A 27,950-nucleotide genomic window follows, 5' to 3' on the forward strand; every position below is an offset into this window, starting at 1 on the left:
GATGGATAGCTAGGAATAAACCTCTGTTATCTATAGAGAACATGTTGTCTGTCTCAGGTTCACCAAAGAATACCTGGATAACCTACAAAATTTTTGGAATATTGTCCTTTGAATAGATGAGTCAATTACCAAACGTTTTAGTTAAAACAAGAAACTTAATTGGCAAAGAACAAACTTTACCTACCAAAGAGCTTCATCCTGTCTGCCGGGCATGCTGGTAGAGTCATCAAGGTGTAGGGCTGTGTTGCTGAAGGTCCTGGATGGTTTGCCAACTCTGATGGAATCATGGGTTCTACTTTAGATAGCAAAAGATTCTAGAGAACTTTCAGGAGGTGGTTAATGAAGCGAGAAAATTATGCAAGACATTCAAATAAACTACTATACAATGACCGAAGAAGAGATTTCGTGTTTCATAGTGGCCAGGTAAAAGTTGATGTGTTAAAATTTTGTTGGAAGACCAGAAAAAGAGCATTTCTGCATGGAAGAATGGAGCAAGATGGGAAATGAGAGAAACTGATCGACCTTTACGGGACATGTTGAGGTGAAGCTACTGCTGCGAGTGGAGGTACCATCGGTTATTGGATAAAGGATTCAGATACTTTTCAACACAAAGATATTTATCGTTGAATCCTTCTGTTGAATGAATATATCCCTTTTCTTGACATTTTATTTCTCTCATTAGGGTTTAGATTTTGGATCTAGCCGTGTTTTGAATCTAAATTTTGCCAAAATATAGGCCACCCTAAGAGGTTCAAAACCTTTTTCTCGGCACTGTATTATCTGTGTTATCTAAATAGACACAGCTTAACTGAAATATCGAAATGTCCTTTTCCAGTAGTGCCAAGTGCAACCAAAGTAATGATTAATTATACAACTTTCTCTCTCATTTCTCTAATCTGTTTAGACACTTTAGTGCACATTAAATCGGCTACAACACCTTAGTAAAAGGACGACTGAGTCTATGATTTTCATCTTTGGAAGATTGTGGCTCACTGGTAGAGCCGCTGCCTCTGCACCCAGAGGTTGTGAGATCAAATCCCGTTGCTGCTCCTTGTGACCCTGGGCAAGTCACTTAATCCTCCCGTGCCCACCGCTTTGAATGGCAGCTTTGAAATGTCAAAGGCAGTATACAAGTCCCCATTCTCCTTCCCTTTTAGTATAAACTTAATAAGAGTTATGTAATTTAAAAGATTTTTTTCAGGTGGGGTGGTACTGGGGAAATAAATTTTAAGATAATCATGTAGCTATATTATTTTTTATACATGGAAGAAAATGTTAATGTCTATTATCTAATTAACACTCCCCTTTTTACAAAACCATATTGCGGTTTTTAGCGCCGGCCATGGCGGTAACGGCTCTTGACGCTCATAGAATTCCAATGAGTGTCGGAGCTGTTACTACTGCGGCCGGCGCTAAAAACCGCATTACGGTTTTGTAAAAGGGAGGGCTAAGTTTTAAAAAGCTTTAGCAGTTTCATTTAGTCTTATAATAAATACTGGATGATTCAATCTCAATTACGTTACCTTAGAACAATGATTTCTGATTGCTAGGAATCACAGGTAGGTTTCTGATTTAAGGGGAGCCCAAAGTGGTCATCTTCCTAGATCTGCCTCTGCTCATGCTACAGGTCAAAATCAATGCAAGAAAAAGTCAAAGGGTGAAAGACGTTCTAATTTAACTAGAAATGATAGATGATTGGTAGGTGCATGCTTGGAAGACAGGTGCAGAAATCCATTCAACTCATTGTGTGTGTCAGGATCTTCTTTGCTTTATTTCATTGCAGTAGGCTGTGATCCTAAAAGTCCATCAGTATGACCGAAGGAAGTTATGAAGTTGAAAAAGGATTCGTTGTGTGCTGTAAATTCAGTAGCAGGGGATGTTCAGAAATTCCTACCAATTTACTGGGGTTCAGTTTGGGGAGGGGGGTGTTGAGGTCGAGCAGTGGTCAGCTTTAGGCATTTGAATTCCTTAGCCATTCTAAATGTGTGTCAGATTTGATTTAAGGAGGACGAAGGGGGTATGGTTTGCATTTGGGATGTTTTTTTTTTTGTTTTGTTTTGTTTAGTACAGAGCAGAGAAGTTGTGCTGCCTACTCATAGGAAAAAAAAAATGACTATGGTCGTTACTTCTCTGGAGACTTATTTGTTAGTCTGCTTTTTCTTGTAAAATTTTTTTGCCCTTTTTTCTATGTTACTAACATGCTTAAAAACTAACATGTCATTCATGGAATGTTTCATTCTACTAACCGTTACCTGAATCAAAAAAAAAAAAATGTACTAACATGGTAGTGACCATCATATTTTTTGAGTAACAGTCGTTATTCTGTTCACAGTTTTTAATTTCCTTTCTCCCCCCTTCTCCACAAAGCACTCAGGCATTGGACACGCTATGGTAAACAAACTACATTGTTCGGTAGATATCATTCTAATTGTTTCTTATTTTGGGTTTGCCGTGTGTTTTCTTTCTTTTAACTGTAGACATCATTAACAAAAGAGGAACTGCGGTTGGTACTCTTCTGCTTTACTTTTCAACTCCTTCTTTTCATCTTGTCGTCCACCTCCTTATTTTGACCTGTTTCTGTCAAATTCTGTTTTTTTTTTTTGTTTTGTTTTTATACTCACACGTAGGGGGCTTCGTTAACGTTACGAACGTTTGCATCGGGCTGTGGTTAAGAGGGATCAGGCTAAATTTTGCGGCTGGCCTGAGTGATTACTGGCTCGGCCAGTTTATAACCAACCATAATGCATGGCACCAAGACTTGAATTGGAATGACGGATATGCTACATCCATCCATCTTGATGTCATCACAAGCAATTTGGGTTTTTCTTTCTGTTTTTTTTTCCCTGTCTGATCTCCTCTATTTTCAGGCATGCGCTTATGAGTGTGCTCCTTCCACTGGTTGTTTTGATTTTATTTTATATATTTTTTTATATTAATTTTGCATGGAATTAGGTGCACGCCTGTATAAATACTGCTGCTAATCCTGTTCCATGGTGCATATAGTGGTGGTGCTGAGCAAAGCTTGTGCCTTTTATGTTGATAAGGTGCATGTTTTATTGATTAGATTACTTAACCGGTATGTGCTGTACATAAGCTCTACTAACTTAGAAAACATTCTACTAACACCATTTTTGTGTCTGCTAAATGACTTTTCAGTTGCCATAGGGACAATACAGTCACTAGTTCAGTATTCAGAATCCAGTTTAAATAGACTAGATCCTTTAGGGGTAGTTGACTAGACTCCAAGACCAAACCTAAAAACAGACATGAAAATGGGTTTCCGGCTTAGGTCTCAAAACAGGCACTTCCCAGCAGTGCAGTATGTAGGTCTGAGTATAGCGTGTCCTTTCCCTGTGCTTTGTTATCTAGGTAACAATTTCAGTGGATGGAATTCTGACCACAACTGGCTACACACAAGAAGACTACACCATGCTGGGATCGGATGACTTTTTCTATGTTGGAGGTAGTCCTAGCACAGCAGACCTTCCTGGGTCACCAGTCAGTAACAACTTTATGGGCTGTCTTAAAGAGGTAAATACAATTATCTTCTCTGTTTGGAGAGTTACGCGTTCTAAATCGCAATGGTTTAGTTCCCCAAAGCAGCAATTTGCAAGTGTCTTCACGGAAGTGAACGTTGCACCGAGTGTAAATGGACTAAAACAATTTTCGTAAATAATTGTAAGGATCATAAAGCTCTTGTTAAAATAAATCTAAATGTCGGAGTCGGAACCAATGAGTCAGCTGCTGCGTTTCTGATTCCTGCCTTCGTTTCGGTTTTGACCACCTCCAGGTCAAAATCGGGCACTGCAGATCAAAATGAATTCTCCGGTGCTAAAATATTTTACGAGTGCTTTGTCATTTCACTGCTGCACATGGTGAAAATTGCTGCTTTCTCAAAAAATTTAGAATATGCTACAATCAAAGTTGGAAATATGCTCTTAAAACGTTGAGGACAATTTTTAGACTTTCTGTCTACCCTATTAAGGTCCATTCAGCTCATGTGAACAATAATGTCGATCTATAGTAGTGATAAAGATAAGTGGACAGGAACTTAATAGACAGCTGTACCCTGAATAAATCCATACTTCAGAAAGCATCTCTCTCTTTGTGGAGTGAATTAAAAGAAGGATTGTGAGGAGGGTCGTGCTTTGTGTCTGTTGTCCGCTTACATCTGCTTCAGATGTTTTTATTGTCTGGCTTGTATAGTCTTTATTAGTGACGTAAGAGCCATGGAAGAGAAGAAAAATATATTCTGAAAGAATATTTTGCTTTCATATTAAGCCAGTTAGGAACAAAATGCTAGATTGAGATTGTTTTGCTGGAATATTGACCTTCAGACTTCCATACAGGAAGATATGAGTTCAAATCACATAATGGAACCAGACAAGGCTATTTAAATGGAAAAACACAAACAAAGCATTTTATGTTCCAAAGATGGAGCCAGCTATTGAACAATATTGAACAAACTCCTTGACTGAGTCCAGGGAGAGGTAATTTATATTGGGTTTAGCACGCACAATCATTTTGAAAAGTTGGTTCCTCTGGCTCCAAAGATGTCCCTTTGACCTAGTGGAACCTAGAATGTAGCATTACCTTTGACGAAGGAGTTTAAGCTGTTGGGAAAGTTGATTTTATAGGAGCATGCTTGGATTCTGGAATAAATTACCCAAATATTTGATAAATGTTAATGAACATGTATCCTTTGGAACGCAGCTTAAGACTAAGCTTTTTAAATAATTTTTTAAGAAAACTGTTGTGTGCTATATATGCCTAACAGAATCTTATTAGGAACTCATTATATAAAAGATGCCTAAAGTTAGATCAGCACGCCTAGCTAATGCTTAACTTAGTTATTTAAAAGGTTAATCGGCTTAAATTAAAATTAATTGGGTGGTAGGCGTCTAACTTGGTAGACGCTTCCAACGTTCAGGTAGGTGCCTAGTCCAAAGTGCCTACCACAAAGTAGGTATGGTTAGGGGTGTATTGTGGGCGGATCTTGGGCATATTTTTATCAAGGTATAAACCAGAAAGAAATCCGTCGCTTACGACTATTGCAAAATACTGCTGTCAAATTAACCTGTCATGCAAGAAAATTCGACCATGTTACTCCTCTCCTCCTTAAAGCACATTGGCTACCCATACTCATTGCCTCGCCTATAAAATACTCCTTCTCACCTTTATAACAAAAACTTCTAACCAACCAGCGTTCATAGATAAACTATTGACCCATACTCATTATCCAGGGCCCTCCGATCTAACAATCAAAACCTACTTTTCATACCGTCAATACGCGAACTGTTTTACGATGCCATTCGCAAATCCATTTTTCTCAGTCACCGCCCCTCTCTGTGGAATACCCTTCTATTATATTTAAAACTTTAATTTACAATGAGCCTCAGTTTATATCAAGAATGTTAATTCCGTACAATCCCACTCACTCTTTAAGATCATCTTCCCAAAATTTATTAGTCATACCCTCTTTGAAAACCATTGGAACAAGAAGAGCAGATATGTTCTCTGTCATGGGCCCACAATGGTGGAATTCTCTTCCACAATTTATTGCAATCGAAAGAGATTTACATTCTTTTAAAAAAATCTTTGAAAACACACCTTTTTAAAGATGCTCTTAATTCTTAATTTTTTAATTTTTTCTTAGCATTTTAATTTTTAATCCAACCCTTTCCCTTATGTTTTTTTCCCTATTTGTTTTCCTAACTAAGACAAATGTAATCTTTTCCCTTTCTTTCCTTCCACCTCAAGTTTGTCCTGTCTTAAACTAATATTATTGAGTTTTAATATTGTATATCTATATTTTATGTTTTATTTTGTACATCGCTTTGTAAACAGATTCAGCGATAAATCAAATGTTAATAAACCTTGAACCTTGAACCTTATTAGATCTTCGATTAGAGAACGCTATTGAAAAATTTAAAGCTAAACTTAGACACCTATACTCTTTAGTACCAGCTCTCGTTTCTCAAACCCTCAATTCTCATGAAGCCTTGAAACACCAAAACACTTCTTTTGAAGCAATCCCCACCCTAATGTATCACCACTCCCCATTTACCTCCCTTTTTTTTATTAATTTTACTTCGATGTATTCAAAAACTTCCCCTCCCCAACTTCCCTTTTGTTCCATGTACATCGATGTAAACCTGTCTAGTATTTTTAATATATGATAAGATATTGCTTTTATTCACCTTTTTATTTCTTTTTTTTAATCTCATTATATTGTACACCGTTAAGACACTTGTTTTGATAGACGGTATACAAAAAAATAAAGAAACTTGAAACATATTTTACATGTAGGCGCCTAAACTGGGACTTAGGTGCTGGTAGTTAGGCCAAGAAAACCCTGGTGCAAATAAGGAGCGCCTAAGGTTAGAGCACCTATCAGCAAATAAGTCTAGTTTAGGCACACTAGGTGCGGTTCTAAAAATAGCACCTAACTTAAGATTGACAGGCGCCATTTATAGAATCGGGGCCTAAACTCTAATCTATAAAGGGCATGTATCATTTATAGAATAGCGCTTAGCAATGATTTTTTTCGACACTCATTTTTTAGTGCCATTTATAGAATCTGGCACTTAACGTGCAGGAAAGTCCAGATTTAGCACACGTTAAGCCCATTTCCAAGTGCCTTTTAGTAGAAATTTCTCTATATGGGGAGTGAAACTTCAATACAAGTAACAACCAAAGTTTACTCCGGCCCAAAGATTAAAAGGATGCTTCTTTGGTTGCTAAGAAAATGCATGTAATCCAGTCTGCAAATAGCAGAAGAAACAGGATTGGCTGATACTATGTAACAGATTGCTCTGAGCCACAACCAGTGGCATAGTAAAGGAGGGGGAGGGTGGTCCTCCACAGACGCCAGCAGCCCTCCTCCTTTCTGCCCCCACCTCATCCCATTCTTTCCTTTCCCTTCCCTTCCTCTAGTTGAAGTTGTTTGCGGTGGTCAGCAGTGAACTCTCCGCAACCCCGTCGGCTCTCCCACTGATATCACTTCCAGGTGCCGCACATAGGAAGTGACGTCAGAGGGAGAGCTGACGGGATTGTGAGGAGCACGTTGTTGACGGTCATGAGCAACAACTTCAACTAGAAGTACGGAGGAAGGGATGGAGGGATGCATGTGGCAGGCAGGAGCAGGGGCAGAGATAAGGGTGGGGGAGGGGTGCCACCACCCCAGGCGCCTCTCACCCTCACTACGCCACTTGCCACAACTGAACAAGATGTGAGCTAAATGCAAAAAAAAAAAAAAAAAAAAAAAAATATATATATATATATATATATACCATATTTTTCGGACCATAAGACTCACTTTTTCCACCCCAATAAAGGGGGTGGATCATATTGACCAAATACACCCCCCGGTACCTTTTTTAAGTGGCGGTGGTCCAGCACAGTCTCCTGCTGGATGGACAATGCAGGAGCGTGACCTTTGCGCTTCCTACCTGGTTCCGCACCGCTCTGTGATTGGCTGCAGTCAGTTACTGACTGCAGCCAATCACAGAGTGGCACGGGACCAGGTAGAAAGCACAAAGGTCACGGTCCTGCATTGTGCATTGCGCTGGACCACCGCTACTTAAAAAAGGTATCGGGGGGAGGGGCCTTCGGGCTGCAGGCTGCTTCTTTGGGATGTTTCAGGCTTTGGGCTTTGGGCTGCAGGCTGCTTCGGGCTGCGGGCTTCCCAGCACCAGACTACCAGATGCACCTAGGTGTAGAGGAGGAAAAACCAAGAAGAAAAAAAATTCTGAACCAAATTGTTTTTCTCGGTTTTTTCTCCTCTACAAGTGGATGAGTCTTATGGGCCGAAAAATACAGTATAAATATCTTTCTAAGCTGAAGGATATGAAGTGCCACTCCTTCAGCTTAGAAAGATATTTATACTGTATTTTTCGACCCATAAGACTCATCCACTTATAGAGGAGGAAAAATCAAGAAAAACAATTTGGTTCAGAATTTTTTTTTCTTCTTAGTTTTTCCTCCTCTACACCTAGGTGCATCTGGTAGTCTGGTGCTGCAAGTAGCCAAACCCTCTCTGACTAAGAACTGAGTTCCTTCTTAAAAAAAAGAATATTAAAATACTACTTTCTTAAGGGACTTATTTACTAAGGCATGTCAGCTGTTAATGCATGCTGATTATAGCATGTTATCTGTTAAAACACTATGACCCAGATTCTGTAACCTGTGGCATGTCAAATCACACAACTATGCCAGGTATAGAATCACGCCTTCAGCAAAGGTAGGTACCAAAAATGTAGGCCAGGGTTCTCCAGTACTATATTTCTGGCGCCTACATTTGATGTAGCTATAGACCGGTTTCTAATCTGTGTTTTTTGGCAAAATTGACAGAGCAGATAGTTTTAGAACAATAGGTATCTTATATAGAATCAACAAATTTGCTAAATGCAAGGCAAGCTGGGTTTTGGGCTAGTGTTAGCAGGTTTTCTTAATGAAGTCCACTCCATTTTGGACAGTGGGAATTTTGCTACGGTAGTATCATTAGGGGCTCCTTTTACAATGGTGCGTTAGGCCTTAACGCGTGGAATAGAGCGCGCTAGCCGCTACCGCCTCCTCTTGAGCAGGCGGTAGTTTTTCAGCTAGCACGCACTAATAACGCTGGCGCGTTATAGAAAAGGAGCCCTAAATCTAAGTTTAGCGTTTGATCTGGTGGATCATAGACTTTTATTAAATTTACTAGTCTTATAGCCCGTTACATTAACGGGTGCTAGAATATGTGTGTATGTTATTATTTTTTTTTCTCTCTCCTTAGCCGCTTTCTGTATTTCTGTCTGTCTTTTTTTTTTTTTCCCCTTGCTGTCCACTACCACCCCTTGCCTACTCCCCCTGTCCATTCTCCCTTCCTTTTACCTCCCCTGTGTCCTCCACCACCCCATCACTGCTCACCTTATCCAGCAGAAGCCCTTCTCCCTTTGTTTTACCTCCCCCTGTCCATCATCACCTCCTTCTTGCTCCCCCTATCCAGCAGCAGGCCTGTCTTCATTTTTCTGCCCCCCCTCCCTGTTCATCAGCACCTCTTCCCCTGTCCATCAACCCCTTTTCTGCCCCTCCATTTCCGTGTGTTGCAGCATTTCCCTCCCGCTCCACTTCCCTGTGCAGTATTTTCCTCCCCCCCATACCTTCCTCCTGAACTGTATGCCCTACTTATGTAAAAATGCTTTCCGGGTTTGGATGCCGCGGCCAGCTGCCGCCGTGGCCGAAATCCGACTCGGGCCGCTGCGGTCGACATCTGCCTCGGGGGGGGGAGGAAGAGAGAGAGCGGAGAGAGTACTGTAGGGGCATGCGCAGTCCTACCTGCGGGTCCCTACATCGCGGCGACGTCAAGAGCAATAATGGAGCACTGGTGCGCAAGGGAACGACGGCGGCGGGGACGACCAACTTACAGGAAGGGAGGGCACGGAGGCGGGGATCGTGAGAGTAGCCACCGCTGCGTCTTTCAACAGGGAGCAGGCCAGACCGTAAGCCGCGCATGCGCATTTCCTATGTGTCCCTACAGCTCATGGAAAACCAGCGCACAAATAGGAAGTGCGCATGCGCGGCCTAGCGTTTTATTATATTAGATTACATGAGATTGGTTTAAAAGGAGTGGTGTGGGTTTGGTTTTCAGCTTTTCTTCGAGGTCGTACCTTTAAAGTAGTTAACGGATGGATCAACATCTCGAGATAGATCTTTAGACTGTGGGGTTCCACAGGGTTCGTCCTTATCACCAATTTTGTTTAACATATTTTTGAGTCCTCTTGCAAGACGAATTCAGGAACTAGGAATTAGTACATACCTTGGAATCCAAACGCCCCAGAACTCGAGCAACTTGGAATCCAAACTTTTTTTTACTCCTTAAATTTTGCCCTGGAATCCGAACACTGTTTTGGAATCCGAACAAACTGCAAGCGTTGCTCAGCCCAAAGCTTCCCCTCTGATGCGGCTTCCTGTTTCCGCCTGGGAGGGAAGCCTTGGGCTGAGCACCGCTTGCAGTTCCCGTTGCCGATCTTTCTGCCTATGCCGGTGGGGGACCTGATATTGCTGCCAATGCTGGTGGGAGACCAGATCTTGCTGCCGATGGCGGTGGGGGACTTAATCTTGCTGCCTATTCTGGTGGGGGACCCGATCTCGCTGCTTCTGCCACATGGGCCTGATCTTGCTGAGTTTGTAGGACCAAGGAACGGATTAATCCAGTTTCTATTATTTTCAATGGGAAAAGTTGTCTTGGAACTCAAATGTTTTGGAACTCGAACGGGTTTCTGGAATGGGTTAAGTTAGGATTCCAAGGTACCACTGTACAGTATTGCTATGCAGATGACATTTTATTGGTCTATAGATTATCTCCTTGAACATTAGATTTAGGACCTCTTTTAAATGGTCTAAAAAAGATAGAAGAATGGTTGAGTGAACACAAATTAGTGTTAAATATGTCAAAAACGGTAGCATGCTGCATCTCAGAACATAGGGAAACACCACAGATAGATCTTTCATTACATCAGTATAGTATAAAGATGGTAAATAGTTTGACGCACTTGGGAATTATAATTGATTGTCATTTGACTTTCGAGGAGCAGGTCTCATCAGTAGTCGCTAAAGGATTTGGGGCATTAAGACAGCTATTCGAGATTTTTGGATGAGAAATTGTTACATACTTTGACTCATGCTTTTGTTTTATCTAAATTGAACTATGGCCATTCAGTATATGCAGGAATAACGGCAGGACAATTATAGCGCTTACAAACAGTACAAAATGCTGCGTTTCGGTTGTTAGGGCCATTCACATGTCCGTGATCATGTAACTCCTTTGCACTTGAAATTTCGCTGGTTGCCAATGGAATTTAGGATCAAATTTAAGATCTTAATGTTAGCACATAGAGCACTATACGAGTTACAACCATTGTATCTTTCTAACCTGGTACTGTTCTATGCGCCTAGGCTTTTATTAAGATCTTTGAATGATAACAGAGCAGTTGTTCCCCACATTTCAAAGGCGCACCTTGCCTCGACTAGAAATGGTGCATTTTTCTATTTATTTCCAATACTGTGGAACAGTTTACCTGTGGAATTGAGGAAGGACGAATCATTTCAAAATTTCAAAAGACATCTAAAGGCATTTTTTCTTTTTTCTTTTTTCAAATGGCCTTTTTAAATGGATAAAATGAATTCGGGACTGCAGTCAGCATTTATATTTTTAAATTGTATTAACAATTTTTAATTGTATTTATTAATTTGAATGCTATAGGATATGATGTATTAGAAATTTTGCTCTTTTTCTTCTTTCTTTTCTATTTAAATGAAATTCTTTTCATATATTTGATTAAGTTATATTGTAAACTGCTTTGATCCTTTTTTTGGGGGGGGGGCTGTACATAGAAAGATTTTAATAAACATAAACATGTGAATCGCGCTTCCTTAGGTGCTTTTAGGCCGCCTAATGCCACTTCCGGCATTAGCCACGCTCACAGTGGCCTATGGAGACATGATTCCGTTGCCGATTTTAGTAGGCGCCGGTAGGCATCTTGAAATTCAATTAAAAGCGTAGTTTAATTGGCATTTTTTTTTTTTACTGAGCTTGGGCACCTATCGGTGCCAGTTAGAGAATCCAGGCCTAATTGCCTCTTATTGTGGGAAATATTGTTTTGGAGTGTAGATTGGGACCGCACCTTCAAACTTAATATGGAAGTCATTGTTGCCCGAGAACCATTAAAATGGCAGTTAATGCAGAGCAGTAGATTTCATCTCACTGTGTGAATTTTCCACAAAGGGCGGAGCTGCAGCCAGGTACTTCCTTTGTGTTAGCTATTACCATATATAAACTGTAAAATCATTGTATGCCTCTGTGGTAAAGAGTGGTGAAGAAGACATCACTGGAAATTTCAAATGATTATTTATTGACAAATCAGAATGCTTGGTTGCCATGAAAAATTCCTGTACTAGGCTTAGACAGTGAATTCTAATAGAAGGTCTGACCAGAATCTTTATTTTAGGGGAGGGTATCTTTAGCCACCCCTGAAATACCTTCTATTTGTAATTCTTTAGGCCCTCTGAAATGCCACCAAATGTTCAATAAAATTTCATAATTTCAAATTTTCATAACACTTGACTTTATGCATCCGAATCTTCATTGGGTCACTTTGTGAAACATTATATTAACTCCAAAATGAATTAGGTTAAACTATCAACTTTTATAAATTAAAGAAATATATTGTACTTAGCTTAGGTGGTAGACAGCAAGGGACAAGTTCGCCAACATGTTTCACCCTTGGGGGGTTTTCTCAGGGGTACAATCCCTTGGTTTAACTTGAACTTCACGACGTGACCACCCAGTGTTTATTGCAGGGTCATGTGTCCAGGGTTTCACAGAGAAAAATATGGCAACCCTAAATAAGCTGAAAACTTAATAGATCATCTCCACCGATGAACTTCCTCTTGGCGCTACTTAGAGCAAAAAAAACCAAAAAAAACCCTAAATAAGCTGTCACAAGGATCCACATGTTACTGTTAAACACAGGAAGGCCCAGCATTATTGTACTTCCTGCACAGTCCACCAGTTAATATAGCAGTGGCAGTATCTGTAGGGTTGCCAGATTTTCCAATCCCCTAGACCAGGGGTGTCCAATGTCGGTCCTCGAGGGCCGCAGTCCAGTCGGATTTTCAGGATTTCCCCAATGAATATACATGAGGTCTATTTGCATGCACTGCTTTCATTGGGGAAATCCTGAAAACCCGACTGGATTGCGGCCCTCGAGGACCGACATTGGACACCCCTGCCCTAGACCCTCCTCCAGGCCCACCCAGTTCCGCTCATCTTCATCCTGTAATGCCCTAATCCCGCCCCCAGTCCCGCCCTAGCCCCGCTGCCTGTTCATGTCGGACTTCCTCCCTGCTCGACATGATTTGAGGAGGCTTTTCAAAACTCGGACAAAGTGCCGGGTATTGAAAAGCCATCCAGACCCCTGGACGTGTCCTCAAAAGGAGGATATGTCCGGGGAAATCCAGACTTCTGGTAACCTTAAGTATCTCTCCAAGCTTTACTCCTAGGCTCTTCTCCCTGCACACATTCACTTTTTACCCTCCCCCCCCCTCGTTCATTTTCCTTTCCTCTTCCCTTTCTTTAACTGCACAGCACACTTGAGTACTTGGGCCTGGCTCTTATCGGTGCAGTGCAGAAGCTGCAGTCGCTCAATCGCATGAGGTTTGTAAGCTACTCTAAAGTCCACATGCTGGTCACTCCTCTTCCTCCAGTGTCTGTTTCCATACACCAAAGTGGAGTGACCTGGGGGGGGGGACTTTGAGCGAGTCCCGGCGCTCATGCTTTGTGTCTGTTTGAATTGTTGCATTTTACTTATAGTAGCTGGCACCATGATGCCTGGCATAAGTCCCCTAGGAAGGAGATTAGCCGAATTGAGAGGATGAAGAAAGAAGAAAAAAGGCAGCGAGAAGAAAAAAAAAAAGTCAAAATTGAGGAGGAGGAGGTGGTGAATGAAGGAGAAAGAATGAAGGCTTAGGAAGAGCTTAAGAATCACATATCAGCGCCATAATGTATTTCTCCAGGGTGACAAAATCAATTGTGCTTCAATTCTTGCTATAGAACAATGTTCGCGGGGGATTGTGAGCTCTTGTTATAATTTTGTTATTCTATATTCAAGAGGTATACATCAAAAGGAGGCACTGCTCTTGAAATCAGAAACCTAATTATTTAAAAATGGCCATTGTAGCACCATAGAAATATTTGAAAATAAAGATTTGTAAAGCCGTAAGTTGGAAGAAGGAAGAAGGTTTTTCTTTAGTCAGCAGCAGGTAGGTTATTCTTTGGTGACGGGACTAAATTGCGCAAGACAACGGCACGCCGAAGAAAAGCACTATTTTAAAGGGCTCCGACAGGGGGTGTTCCCCCCTTATTTTACTTAACAGACATTGCACTGGCGTTGTGGGGGTTTGGGGGGTTGTAACCCCCCACATTATACTTAAAACTGAACTTTTTCCCTAAAAAACAGGCAAAAAGTTCAGTTTCAAGTATAATGAGGGGGGTTACAACCCCCCACAACGCCAGCGCGATGTCTGTTAAGTAAAATAGGGGGATTCCCCACCAACACCCCCCGTCGGAACCCTTTAAAATAGTGCTTTTCTTCGGCACGCCATCAACCTTGCGCTCAGTTGTTTGCGAGCCGTTGTCTCGCGCAATTTTGTCTATGAACCTTATTCTTCAGTTCCAAAATTAATGATCCCTGGAGTCTATAGAGGTCACCCAAATTTGGGTGCGGATTCCAGATACACGTGGAAGCTAATTAGTCAATTAGGTGCTAACGATCAGTTAGAGTTAATTGGTGCACACGGTAATTGCAATAATTGTATGCCTCTGCTCTATGTCCTAATTTATAGCATGGAAGCCTAAATTTCATAGTGTACAACTCAAAGGGGAGAGGTTAGGGTTACCAGACATCTGGATTTTCCCGGACATGGCCTCCTTTTCGAGGACATGTCCAAACTCGGCACTTTGTCCGGGTTTTGAAAAGCTTCCTCGAAATTGTGTCGGGCGGGAGGGCTACCATGTGATGATGTCATTGCACCACATCTGCACATGCACGGATGCTTTCCTGACTGACGAGATCAGGGGGGGGGGGTGTGCTAGATCAGGATTGGGGGTGGGACTGGGGCGTAACAGGGCAGGGATGGGTGAAACTGGGCGGGCCTAGGGGTCCAGATTTTACTAAAGTAAAATCTGGTAACCCTAGGAAGAGTGGTCATGAAAGGGGTATAGGCGGGCCAGAAATTAGGTGTAATGTTACTGAATAGTTGGATTTGCAAGCCTACCATCAGTTGGGTGCCAGGATTTTCACCAGCTTTTGGCAGGTATAAGTTAGTTGATTTTATATTTCATCTGATCTGCGCGGGTGGGGGTGGGTACTCCAACATAGACCTATGTTTCGCCCAGAGGGCTTTATCAAGGAATTCCCCCTTAAATCAAACGACTCATGTTTCTGAAATACAAAATTTAAAATAATTTGAAGTATTTAAAGCATTTAAAGTGTTGAGACCAATGACGACTTTGGGTGCCTGAATTCTGTATGTTTAAAAAGTGTAAATACATTCAGGTGGTACCGCTGAGGTCTTTAAGTTAAAAAAGACTCTAGTGCAGGGGTAGGGAACTCCAGTCCTCGAGAGCCGTATTCCAGTCAGGTTTTCAGGATTTCCCCAATGAATATGCATGAGATCTGTTTGCATGCACTGCTTTCAATGCATATTGATTGGAGAAATCCTGAAAACCCGACTGGAATATGTCTCTCGAGGATGGGAGTTCCCTATCCCTGCTCTAATGTTATGTTCTGAGCTTGATGAATTGTGAGTCTTATGAAAAGTAACGAAGATAGAGCTGATTTTGGGGGTTTGTAATACAAATAACAGCAGCATACGGGGTTCTAAGGCTCTTTTCCTCCTCAAATAAATGGACCTTTAAGCAGATCACAGCAAAGAAGATGCAACACTTTTCAGAGACATAAATAGAATTAAAGGTGTTTCTAGAGAGGTATTGGTAGTGGATTATGTGACTTGTCCAGGGTCACAAGGAGCACAGTGGGATTTGAACCTGCAGCCTCAGGGTGCTAAGGCTGTGGCTCTAACCGCTATGCCACACTCTCCCCCCATGTTGCCAATTAGAGCACAGCCATTTTGAAAAAGTACCCTGCATGCACTTACAGCCACCCATTTTGCAAGTGATAAGGGCTCATACGCTATCTGTTCAGTTACGAGTTAGCACATGGTAATGCAGATTTGCTAACTGGTTAACCTAGGACAGGGGTGTCCAATGTCGGTCCTCGAGGGCCGCAATCCAGTCGGGTTTTCAGGATTTCCCCAATGAATATGCATGAGATCTATTAGCATACAATGAAAGCAGTGCATGCAAATAGACCTCATGTATATTCATTGGGGAAATCCTGAAAATCCGACTGGACTGCGGCCCTCAAGGACCGACATTGGACACCCCTGATCTAGGAACACCCACTCTCTGTCCCCTGACACGTTCTCTCTAAAAAAAAAATATATATATTTTCATGCAGTTAGCATACGTACATTTCACAGTTACCATAAGAGACTAATGCGCCCCACAGAGTACCATATTAAGTTGCATTTGTTGCACATTAGCGCCTACCAAAGGAAAATGGTCCCTAACTGACTTGCCCGACGTCCCAAAGAACTGCAGTGGGATTTGAACGTGGTTTCCCTTGTTCTCCGTCTACTGCTCCACCCGTTCGGCTACTTCACTTCAAAATGACACATTTCTTTCCGGTGTCATTAAATTTCAGCATTGTTTTCTCTTTTAATACTTATCGTGCACAAGCCAGCCTCGAACACGCAACTTCTTACTTGTGGCACCTTGCAAATAGCAACTGCACGCTTGATATTGGATATGATTTCAACGTAAAGTAAAGTTTAGTGGCCGCCTTTTGACCTTTCTTGCTCCTGAATACATGAACAATTTTATAAGGATAATCTACCTTGTAAATTTACCTCATTGCTTATAAGATTGCCTCGTTCATTCAAGTTACATGCCTATGAACTAAATTGATGTTGAAAGCTAAAAAGAGCAGTTATGCCTTATGAAAGTTTAGTGTTCCACCGCCTCATCGTGACATCAAGCTTCTGTTTTCAAGAACGCTGTCGTGCACTAAGTTGATTGGTGGCACAGGTCGAACATATCCACTCGTTACTCTTTAGCCAATCTGTCCCATTAGACTGTAGGTGAAGAGCTCAGCAGTCAATCATTCTCTCTTAAAAGTCAAAGTAGAGAGACTATCAGCCCTTTTTATAAGTAGTTTTTCAGGTTCTGTCTACCTCTGATTTACAGTGCTTTTTAGAAATAGCTCAGCTTTAGACCTCGGTAACCAGGAAAGCCTTGACAAAGTACCATGGATTTGTGTTAAACTGTCCTAGTTCAAGCGTGTCCAGTTGTCAATGATGTCCGATAAATACAGCTAATAACGCCCTTTAACAAAAAGACAGATGACCTTTTAATTGTAGCAAAAAAAAAAAAGTACAGAAGACCTTATGAATAACCCTCTTTTAAGACTTTATTTACTGGTTTTACAAGATAGACCAGGAATTAACAAGCAATTCAATATTCTGCTAACAAAAGCTTTTAGTGCCCTGTGTAGACTTCTACACTGGAATAATAAAAGGTTACATCCTGAAAGAAAACAAACAAAAAACCCTCAGTTTTAGCTATGATTTTTGAAGAATAATCTTAGTCCGTACTTTCAGTCCATATGAAATTTACAGTAACATATTCCTTTTTTATTGAATTTTCGTTAATTACAAAGGAGATATATGCAACTGATAATCACAAAATAAAATTACAATATTAACAAGAAAATATAAACCTACATCATGAAGAGATAGGACGTAATGAAAAAGGAAAACCAACCAATAAACAAATAAATAAGCCAAAGGACACTAAGGAGGGAATTCATCAATTTGTGCTACTGTCCATCAAGCCCAGTAGCCCGTTCTCACGGTGGCCAATCCAGGTCCCTCCCAAGGAATAGCAACATTCCATGCTACCGATCCAGGGTAAGCAGTGGCTTCCCTCATGTCTTTCTCAATAACAAACTATGGACTTTTCCTCCAGGAACTTGTCCAAACCTTTCTTAAAACCAACTACGCTATCCGCTCTTACCACATCCTCTGGCAATGTGTTCCAGAGCTTAACTATTCTCTGAGTGAAAAAAAAGTTTCCTCCTATTGGTTTTAAAAGTATTTCCCTGTAACTACATTGATGTCCCCTAGTCTTTGTCATTTTTGACAGAGTGAAAAATCGATCTACTTGTACCCGTTCTATTCCACTCAGGATTTTGTAGACTTCAATCATATCTCCCCTTAGCCGTCTCTTTTCCAAGCTGAAGAGCCCTAACCTTTTTAGTCTTTCCTTATAGAAGAGGAGTTCTATCCCCATTATCATCTTGGTCCCATTTTATCCAATGAGACCTTGTGTTAAAATAGCACAACTTGTGGTAAAACAATGTGTTTTAACAATAGCACACATTGATGAATTCCCTCCCCCTCCTAAATTTATGTATTTATGTAAAAATTTATTACTCACATACATCCAATAATTCTGAGCGAGTTACAATAAAATATACATCATTAAAACCATATCACAAACAACCATGACATATAAAAATGATAATAATAATAATAATTTTATTCTTATATACCACCATATTGAAAAAGTTTTAGGCGGTTCACAACAAGGTGAGCTAATACATGGGATACAGATAAAATACAAATTAGAATAATGGACTTAAAACAGATAAAGACAGAAAGCATTTACAATATAATGCAGAAAATACCGGCATGGCAGGGAAAGAAGTAATACATAGAACAGATAAAATACATCAAGTTGAATATAAGGAACTTGAATGAAAAAATGAAGCAAAATGCATTAAGATACCAGCCTATTAAATGATTATATTATGAACAATCAGTCATCAAATCAAAAAACTACATCATACAGGATAACATTCTTCTTGACTGAGTCATTTACAAAAAAAAAACATTTCTGAAATATCAGCGTTTTAACCATTTCCCTAAATTGAACTAGAAGCATTCCTTATTTCCAATAGTAATGCATTTCACAGTATTACTCCTTTTACAGTTAACAGAGAATGACAAATGCCAGCTAACTTTACCTGTTTCATAGAGGAAACCTATTTTCAGAGCGTAAAGCTCAAGCTGGATGGTACATCTGCGAAAGAGAACTATGGACCGGATTCTCTATGTGGCGCTAATATCAGCAGCTGCCAATCACGTGTCAATCATGCAATGGCGCCGTATAGAGAATTGCACCTCTGGGAAAGACAGGCACCGGAAATGTAGGCCAGGGTTTTTCCCTTTACGGTGCTTAACACCACTTCCAGCTTTACGGCGCTTAACACCTCTTCCAGCGTTAGCCATGCACAGAGTGGCATTAGGCGCCGATAGACACCTCTGAAGGCGCAATTCTGGCACCATTTCAAAAGCGTTTTCCCTATTAACGTAGGTTCTGGTAGGGCACTTTCTCCTTTCTGCCCCTTCGCGCACCTCTTTAAATGTTCGCAACTCCCATATTTTCACTTTCTAAATCAACGTTTCCTCACACACACAGCAGGCCTCCTGTGCACCTTTGTGCCAGTTACTCTCTCGCATGACATGATGGAATGACAATCTCCCTCGTTTGAGAAGGTAGGTCTGCTTTCCACTATTCTTCAGGCATACTTCAGAATGACAATGGTTCCCTAGAATTTTGTAGAGTAAAATCTTTGCCAGGTGTTATGGCGATTATCTTCTGTTTTATAAAATAACAAAGCCTTGTTTTTTTGGGTTTTTTTTAGTAAAACTTTTGGTAACAAAATCTATAGTTTTTTTAATTTGTGAATTATGATACTTTTTTTTTTTAATAAATCTCTATTAATTTTCAAATGTTAACAGTGCCATACAATGAATTTAAACATAAACACAGAATGCACTTTAAATACACAAATAATTAAAAAAACAATCATTTTCTCCCCCCCCCTCCTCCCCATAATTAATAGAAGAAATTCATATTTAATTTCAATAATATAGATAATTAAGTAATACATTCCCATCCCCCCCACCCACCCTGGATGTGAAAGGAAGTCAGATAAAAGGAAAGGTACATGACAGTTATTGTGACTCAATAAATGCAGTCAATGGGCTCCATACCATTTTAAATCCGTTACTACCGTATATCCCAAACATTCCACATTTATTCTTTCATACTTGTAACATAGGTTTGCCCACCAGAAAGTGTAATTCAGTCGACCATAACTCTTCCAGTTACTTGTAACCATCTGGATGGCTATTCCCGTCATTATCAAGAAAAGCTGGCTTTTATGTCGATCCAAAGAAGGTTTAATATGTAATAGAGTACCACAAATTATGGCTTCATCAATCATTGGTATCAATGACCCAAGTACAACATTGACTTCCAAAAATTAAGTATCAATGGACAATAGAACAACAGATTATGATACTTTTATTAAGATTTTAGGATTGCGTGTTGCATACCTTTAATGTTTATAAAAACTTTATTCATTTGTAGGCCTTATGTGAGTGTGCTATGCTATGAAAAACTGAATGTAATATTAGTGAATTAGCATAATGTTTGCCAAACAAGTCTTGGAGTGTCCCCTAGCCCAGGTGTCAAAGTCAATCTTCGAGGGCCGCAATCCAGCTGGGTTTTCAGGATTTCCCCCAATGAAAATGCACGAGATCTATTAGCATACAATGAAAGCAGTGCATGCAAATAGATCTCATGCATATTCATTGGGGAAATCTTAAAAACCCGACTGGATTGCGGCCTTCGAAGACCGACTTTGACACCCCTGCACGGTGGCCGAGCCAGTCTGATTCTCAGGTGATATGCGTAATGGAAACGCATGAGATAAATTTGCATCCAGTCTCCCTTGTATCCAAGTCTATCTCATGTGTATTAATTGTGGATAGACTGAAGCTGAAGCAGATTATCAGGTGTTGGTTAGCAAGGCCAGCAGCTGATGGTTACGGTAGAGGGGACGGTCATTTAGGTAATTAGTGTCACGGAGCAAACTGGCAATATCACATTGCAGGACATGAAATTAACAAAAGCTGGAGCCTTGATTTTCTCCTGATATATGTGTAGCAAGAGGTATGTAAGGACACTAGAGCTACGGAGTAGACCCTGGAGATATAGGCAGTGGTATAGAAAGGGGGAGAGCAGTGAGATGGTCCACCACGGGTGCCATCTTGTTGGGGCACGGCACCCATCCTCCTCTCTGCTTCCCCCGCTCCTTCCCAGCTCCCCCCCCCCACTACGCTCGCTCCCCTACCCCCATACCTTTTTAATGTTCCCAGCATGAACAGCAACCCCAACCTACTGATTGTGCCAGCGTCAGCTCTTCTGACGTCATTTCGGGGACCCGTGCCTAGGAAGTGCCATCAGAAGAAAAGCCGACACTGGCACGAGCAGCAGGTTGGGGTTACTGCTCGTGCCGGGAGCATTAAAGAAGTATGGGGGAAGGGGCGCTTGTATGGCAGGAGGGAATGGATGGGGTGGGGGAGGGATACCTCTGCCCTGGGCGCCCTTGCTAAGCCACTGGATATAGGCTACCTTTATTTCTAAGGTTCTCATCTACATTTGTTCTGGTGACATGTATATAATTTACGCAGGTAGAGATGTAGGGGAAAATTCTACAAAGGGCGCCCACCGGTGACTAACGTAAGGGTTTTAATTGGTTATAAATATCATGATAATTGATTGCACCATTAAAAACCAATTAAAACCTAATTTTAAAAAATTTGGTGACGCTAGACAGCTTCTGGGACCAGCACCTAAGTCTATGGCGCCTAGCATCACTTAGTTACATCAAAGCCCAGAAATAGGCATGTTTAGGGGGTAACACCGGGCCTCAGCCTGGCCTACATTTACGGCACCTAGGATCCTTGGGGGCGACGATTCTGGAAATGACATCTGTTGGTGATTAACATGCGGCAGGCACCCATTCTGCAGGTGTCTGCTGCGGCAGAATTCTATATATATAATGGGGGAGTGTGTAGCGCTTACAGAATCAGTGCCTAAGGGCCCAATTCTATCCTATATAATAAAAAGCTAGCCGCTCATGCGCACTCAGACCTGCGTGATCTGTCCTCCCTGATCCGTAGGTCCGTGGCCAGAGTGCGTATGCGGCGGCCAGATCGGGAAAGCACAGCACAGCCGACGACTGCCCCCTCCCGCCCTCACTCACTACCAAAACCACCACTCCTCCTTCTCGCCGGCTCACCCGCGTTTAAATGGAGAGAAAAGCGCTGCACCGCTGTTTTCCTTCTGATTTGGTTTCCTTGCTGACTCGGACTGCTGCTTCTTCACGTCATCACCAGTGTTGCTGTCACTATCACTGTCCTGCCCTTTTTCCATCTGTTCTCCGGAAATGCCACACGTGCCATAAACTGCCACAGGCTCCACCACTTTACGCATCGCAGAGCAGCATTGAGAGAAAAGCGCTGCACCGCGCTACCGCTGGCTTTGCCGTCTTCTGTCCACTGCGGCCAACCCTAGCGGAAACAGGAAGTAGTCAAAGAGTAGTCTCTGAGCCCTGCGTCTGCGCTGCTTCCTCTTCTGGTGGTCCCGCCCTTTCTTTGACGTCAGAGAAGGGGCGGGACCACCGGCAGAGGAAGCAGCAGGACAACGGTAGGCAGCTTCTCCATGATGGGGGGGGGAGGAGGCTGTAGGGGTGCGCGCGGTCCTTCAAGGTGCGGGTGCAAGTGCAAGTGCGAGCGGTCCTTCGGGGTGGGGATGCGAACGGTCCTGCAGGGGGGTGAATCGGATGTCGGGGGGGCATCAGGCTTTCAGGGTGGGGACAGGACTTCAAGGGGGGACAGGACTTCAAGGGGGAGAGGAGAGTCGGGGCGGGCGAAAGGAGAGTCGGGCGGCGACGGGAGAGTTGGGGCGGCATGCACGGTATAAAGGTGTGCGCGCTATATAAAAATTTCTTTACATAAATTACAGTTTCCCGCGCGCTATACCCGTGTGTGCGTTTACACGGGTGCGCGGTATTTGAGTGAAAATACGGTATATACACACATATATATATATATATATATAATAGTGGAGTGTGTGGCGCAGTGGTTAAGAGCTACAGCCTCAGCATCCTGAAGTTCTGGGTTCAAACCCCATGCTGCTCCTTGTGACCCTGGGCAAGTCACTTAATCCCTCATAGCCCCGGGTGCATTAAGTAGAGTGTGAGCCCACCAGGGATAAATGCTTGAGTACCCAAGTGTAAACCGCTTAGGCTATAAGTGGTATATAAATACTGAATAAAAAGAAATAATATAGGTCACCTAAACAATCTGCAGCACTAAGTACACTGTATAGAATCATGCTTAGTGCCTCTTAAGTTGCACTAGGCATCCTAACATTTAGGCATGTCATATTTTTACCAGGGTTTTCTTGGCCTAAATGCATGAGCCTAAGTCAAAAGCAGGCTCCTTGCTCCAAACACACCCGTGTTTTGTCCCTAACCACACCCACTTTTAGGTAGACGCTTTGGAGTAGGCGCCTACCAATATAGGAACCTAACTTTAAATTAATCCCTATTGAAGACAAGTATGAGGTGTTAAGTGGCTATTATTGGTGCTGATTTAGCCTATTAATGGATTAAGTTAGATGCCTATTTTGGCTAGGCATGCCGATGCAAGTGCCTAACTTTAGGCCGACTTTATAGAATTTGGGGGTCGGTTTCTAGAATAGTAACAAAGTGCACTTATGCATGTAATTGCAAATTAGTGCCAATTAGCACAAATTAACACCAATTATTGGTGCTTATTGGTCGTTAGTGCCAATTAGTGTCTGATTTGTCAATTAACTTACACATGTAACTGATACTATTCTATAACTTGCGTGTGCAATTTTATGCACTAAGCGTGAAAATCTATCTGCAAGATTATAGAGTGAGGTGGTTAACGGCTAAAGGGGCAATTTTATAAACTTTTAATTCAGGTGTAAAAGCTCGGGGAAGAGCAAAGGTGGACCCGAAGTAATCGGGTCAAGGATGACGCAAGAGGGGGAAACCCACAAGGGGCCCAATTGGTGATGTAGTTGATCCTGAAGCCGAAAGAAGAAAGCAAAAAGATGGGATTTTCCCTGAACATCAAGAAGACCAAAATTCATGTCTACCGCCAACAAGAAAGTCCACATAAGGATCAACAATGAAGAAATAGAAGTGGTTGACGGCTTTGGGTTCCTCATTGATCACAGTGGCGGTTCGATGGCAGAGATCTAGCACTGATTAGCACTTGGGCATGCAGGGATGTCTCAGTAACCATCAAACAATGACTGAACACTGCCATTGTGATCACAATCATGACATATGGCTGTGAGACATGGACACTCGCAAAAACAAATAGAGGAAAATGTGATGCCTTCGAGCTATGGTGTTGGAGAAGACTTCTACAAATCCCTTGGACAGCTAGGATCACTAACAAAGATGTTCTTGATCATATAAAGGAGTAGGTGTGGAACTGTACACATCAATCAGAGATATTTGATTAAGACTTTTTACTAAATATTCATTTTATCTCTGGTTGATGTGCACAGTTCCAGCCCCACTCCTTTATTGTTTGTTTATTCTTTGTGGGGTTTGTCTCCATGCTCTTTGCTGTGTACCTTGATCGTATCAACCCAGAGATATCCCTGGAAGGCAAGAGTACCAGATAGAAACTGACCTATTTTGGACATGTGATGAGGGTGAATTCACTATAAAAGGGGGTGCTACTCGGAATGGTCAGTAGTAAAAGGAATCAGGGGAGACCAAAGGCCCATTGACTGGATACCATCAAGAATGACACGGGAATGAACATCAAGCAATTGCAGAAGCCATGGAAAACAGGGAAGCATGGCGAAGATTGGCCTACAGAGTATCCAAATGTTGGACAAGACTGAATAGATGATAGTAGTAGTAATAAAAGCCTGTTTCATGCATATATAAAATTACCCTAGGACTTATGTGCATAGAAATATGTGCAATGACAAGAAAGAATGTGCTTTTATGCAATCCACATATAGGTATGTTCTGGAGTAGAGTTTGAGTGGAACATGAACAGAGCTACTATTTATAGTTTATTTAAAGTTTGTATACTGCCTTATCTGGTGAACAGGTCTAGGTGGTTTACAGTCTAAGAATAATGAAACAGAAAAGAATTCCATTTGAACATAAGAATTGCCACTGTTGGGTCAGACCAGGGTCCTATGTGCCCAGCAGTCCACTCCTGCGGCGGCCCTTAGGTCAAAGACCAGTGCCCTAACTGAGAATAGCCTTACCTGCGTACGTTCTGGTTCAGCAGGAACTTGTCCAACTTTGTCTTGAATCCCTGGAGGGTGTTTTCCCCTATAACAGACTCCGGAAGAGCATTCCAGTTTTCTACTACTCTCTGGGTGAAGAAGAACTTCCTTATCTATCCCCTTTTAACTTTAGAGAGTGCCCTCTAGTTCTCCCTACCTTGGAGAGGGTGAACAACCTGTCTTTATCTACTATGTCTATTCCCTTCATTATCTTGAACGTTTTGATCATATCCCCTCTCAGTCTCCTCTTTTCAAGGGAGAAGAGGCCCAGTTTCTCTAATCTCTCACTGCACAGGAACTCCTCCTGCCCCTTAACCATTTTAGTCACTGTTCTCTGGACCCTTTCAAGTAGTACTATGTCCTTTTTCATGTACGGCGACCAGTGCTGGACGCAGTATTCCAGGTGAGGACGTATCATGACCCGGTACATTACCTTCTCCGATCTGTTCGTGATCCCCTTCTTAATCATTCCTAGCATTCTGTTTGCCCTTTTCTCCACCACCACGCATTGCACGGACGGCTTCATTGACTTGTCGACCTGTACTCCCAAGTCTCTTTCCTGGATGGTCTCTCCAAGTATTGCACCGGACATCCTGTATTCGTGTATAAGATTTTTGTTACCGACATGCATCACCTTATACTTTTCCACATTAAACCTCATTTGCCATGTCGAGGACCATTTCTCGAGCGTGTTTATGTCACGTTGCAGGTTATGGCGTGGTGAATGGCCTTTCTCCGCACTAAAGTATCTGCCGCATTGCTTCCCATCCCTCTGTACGATCGCACACTTGCTCCCTCCCACCGGTGGCAAAAAAAACAAAACAAGCCCATCCAGGCATCTCTTCCCTTTATCTAGCCACCTCCCTCCCTCTCTCCTTCGCAGGGGCTGTTCAGAATTTCTCTTCTTTCTGAGGTGTCCAGACATGGTAAACCATTCTCACAAGTGCTTGACTGCCCCAAAGCTTCTCCTCTGATGCACTTCCTGTTTGTGTCAGAAGAGAAGCTTTGGGGCAGTCACGCAGGACTTGTGAGAATGTTGCTGCGTCTAAAGTGCGCCCGTTAAGGTGAGGGGAAGGGAGGAAGGTGGCCAGACGAAGGGAAGAGATGAGTGACGCTGAAGGGAAGTGGAGGGAGAAAGGGGAGCAGATTCTGGTTGGAAGGAGGGAGTGAGAGAGGGGAACAGATGCTGAAAGTGAAGAGAGAGGGAGCAGATACTAAAACAGGGGTAGGGAACTCCGGTCCTCGAGAGCCGTATTCCAGTTGGGTTTTCAGGATTTCCCCAATCAATATGCATTGAAAGCAGTGCATACAAATAGATCTCATGAATATTCATTGGGAAAATCCTGAAAACCCGCCTGGAATACAGCTCTCGAGGACCAGAGTTCCCTACCCCTGTGCTAAAAGAAAGTGGGAAGGAGAGAAAGAGGAGCAGTCGCTGTATGGGAGGGTTTAGAGAGAGAGAGGGGAATAAACACTGGATGGGAGAGGATAGAGAGGGGAGCAGAATCTAGAAGGAAGTGGAGAGGAGAGGGTGCGCACATACTAGATGGAAGGGGGGGGGATAAAGAAAAGGAGTACATGCTGGATTGGGGTAAGAGGATAGATTTAGTGAGATATACTGGAAGGGGTGAGGGAAAAGGTGGCAATTTGTAGGTAGACATAATGAAAGGGAAATTGAGGCCTGGAAAGTAAGTAGACAAGAAGTAAAAAAACAAATTGAGTAGGAAGAGCAGAAAAGAAAGGGAAAGGGAGAGGAGAGAGAGATACCAGAGCATTGGGGGAGGGAGAAGAACAGATACCAGATCTGAAGAGAGGAAAGGAGGGGAGATATGCTAAAAACTACCTGGGGAAGAGAGTGAGAGATGGAAGGGAAAAAGACAGAGATGCCAGACCATGGGGGGAGGGGAAGAGATTGAAGGGAGAGGTAGACAGTTTCTGGCAGTGATTAGAAATAGAGCAGATGTCATAAGGAAGAAGCAGAGAGAAGGCAGACAGTGGAAGGGAAGAGAAGATGAGGAAAGCAGAAACCAGACAACAAAGGTAGAAAAAATATATATATTTCTTTTCTTTTTTTTTTTTTTTTTTGCTTTTGGATAAAATAGCATTGTAGCTGTTTCCATTAAAAGCTATTCGACGCTTGTGTGAATGGGATCAGATGGTTTACGGGGACGGGGACTGAGCTCGCGGGGACAGGGCGGAGAGTTTGCAGGGACGGGGACAAATTTGTTCCCTGTGTCATTCTCTACTGTGTAGCTCTGGCCCTATGGAACTCACTTCCACCTGCTCTTTAACTTGAGCTTTCATTTCCTGAATTTAAAGTGGCCCTACAAACTTTTGTTTAAAGCTGCCTTTGGAGATTCAGGTTCGGTTGTTGGAACTGGGTGCCTGTGAATTATGCTCTGCCCTGACTTGAATGTTGCTAATGTTTACTTTTATGTAATAATGTTGTTTTCTTGATATGAATGATGCGGGGAGGGAGGGAGACAATTTCTTCTTTCTCTTTCCTATTTATTTTTATTTTCCATTTAATCATATTTAATGTAAACTGCTGTGGCAATCTTTGAAATACATTTAAGCCATAAACCATGTTCAACCCAATATTCCAAGAGACCAATTTAAGAGCCTCTGGAAAAGTTAGGAGCTTATACTTTTTTTTTTTTTTTTATACTAACCTCAGAATTTCCAAATCAATTACAGGAAAGGTACAATTAGATAACAAAATAGATGCCGTGGAAGCAGAGAGCTAGATTAATTGGAACTTCCCCTCCCCACTTATACAAGTGGAGCAACTAAGCCAAAAACTAAAATTCAGCTACTTCTAACTAGTGTTTACATACAAATGTGCAAAGGGAATCGATACGTCTGTCTGAAGAAACAGTAGAACAGGCATTTTAGCACCTCTTTAAATTGAAACCTTGACAGTGCTAATCCATCTTCATGAATTTAAAAAAAAAAAAAAGAAAGTGAAGAACTCTACACACTTTGGTCTGATAGCTGGGCACCTACCTGCCTGTTCAGCTGGGTAAATAACTTTTATCTTGGCTGACCTGAATTTTATTATGCAACCTTTTCAATTCTG

At 42.1% G+C, this 27,950-nt stretch overlaps 1 protein-coding gene across 1 annotated transcript in view; it reads left to right on the top strand.

Annotated features, from left to right (window-relative positions):
* NRXN1 (neurexin 1) overlaps nucleotides 1-27,950 on the top strand; it is a 1,819,236-nt gene that overhangs the window by 554,885 nt on the left and 1,236,401 nt on the right. The window contains 1 exon segment of the mRNA XM_033938516.1: nucleotides 3,370-3,531. Coding sequence (XP_033794407.1) covers nucleotides 3,370-3,531 — 162 coding nt within the window.

This window comes from Geotrypetes seraphini, chromosome 3 (assembly GCF_902459505.1).
Source record: "Geotrypetes seraphini chromosome 3, aGeoSer1.1, whole genome shotgun sequence".
NCBI lineage: Eukaryota > Metazoa > Chordata > Amphibia > Gymnophiona > Dermophiidae > Geotrypetes > Geotrypetes seraphini.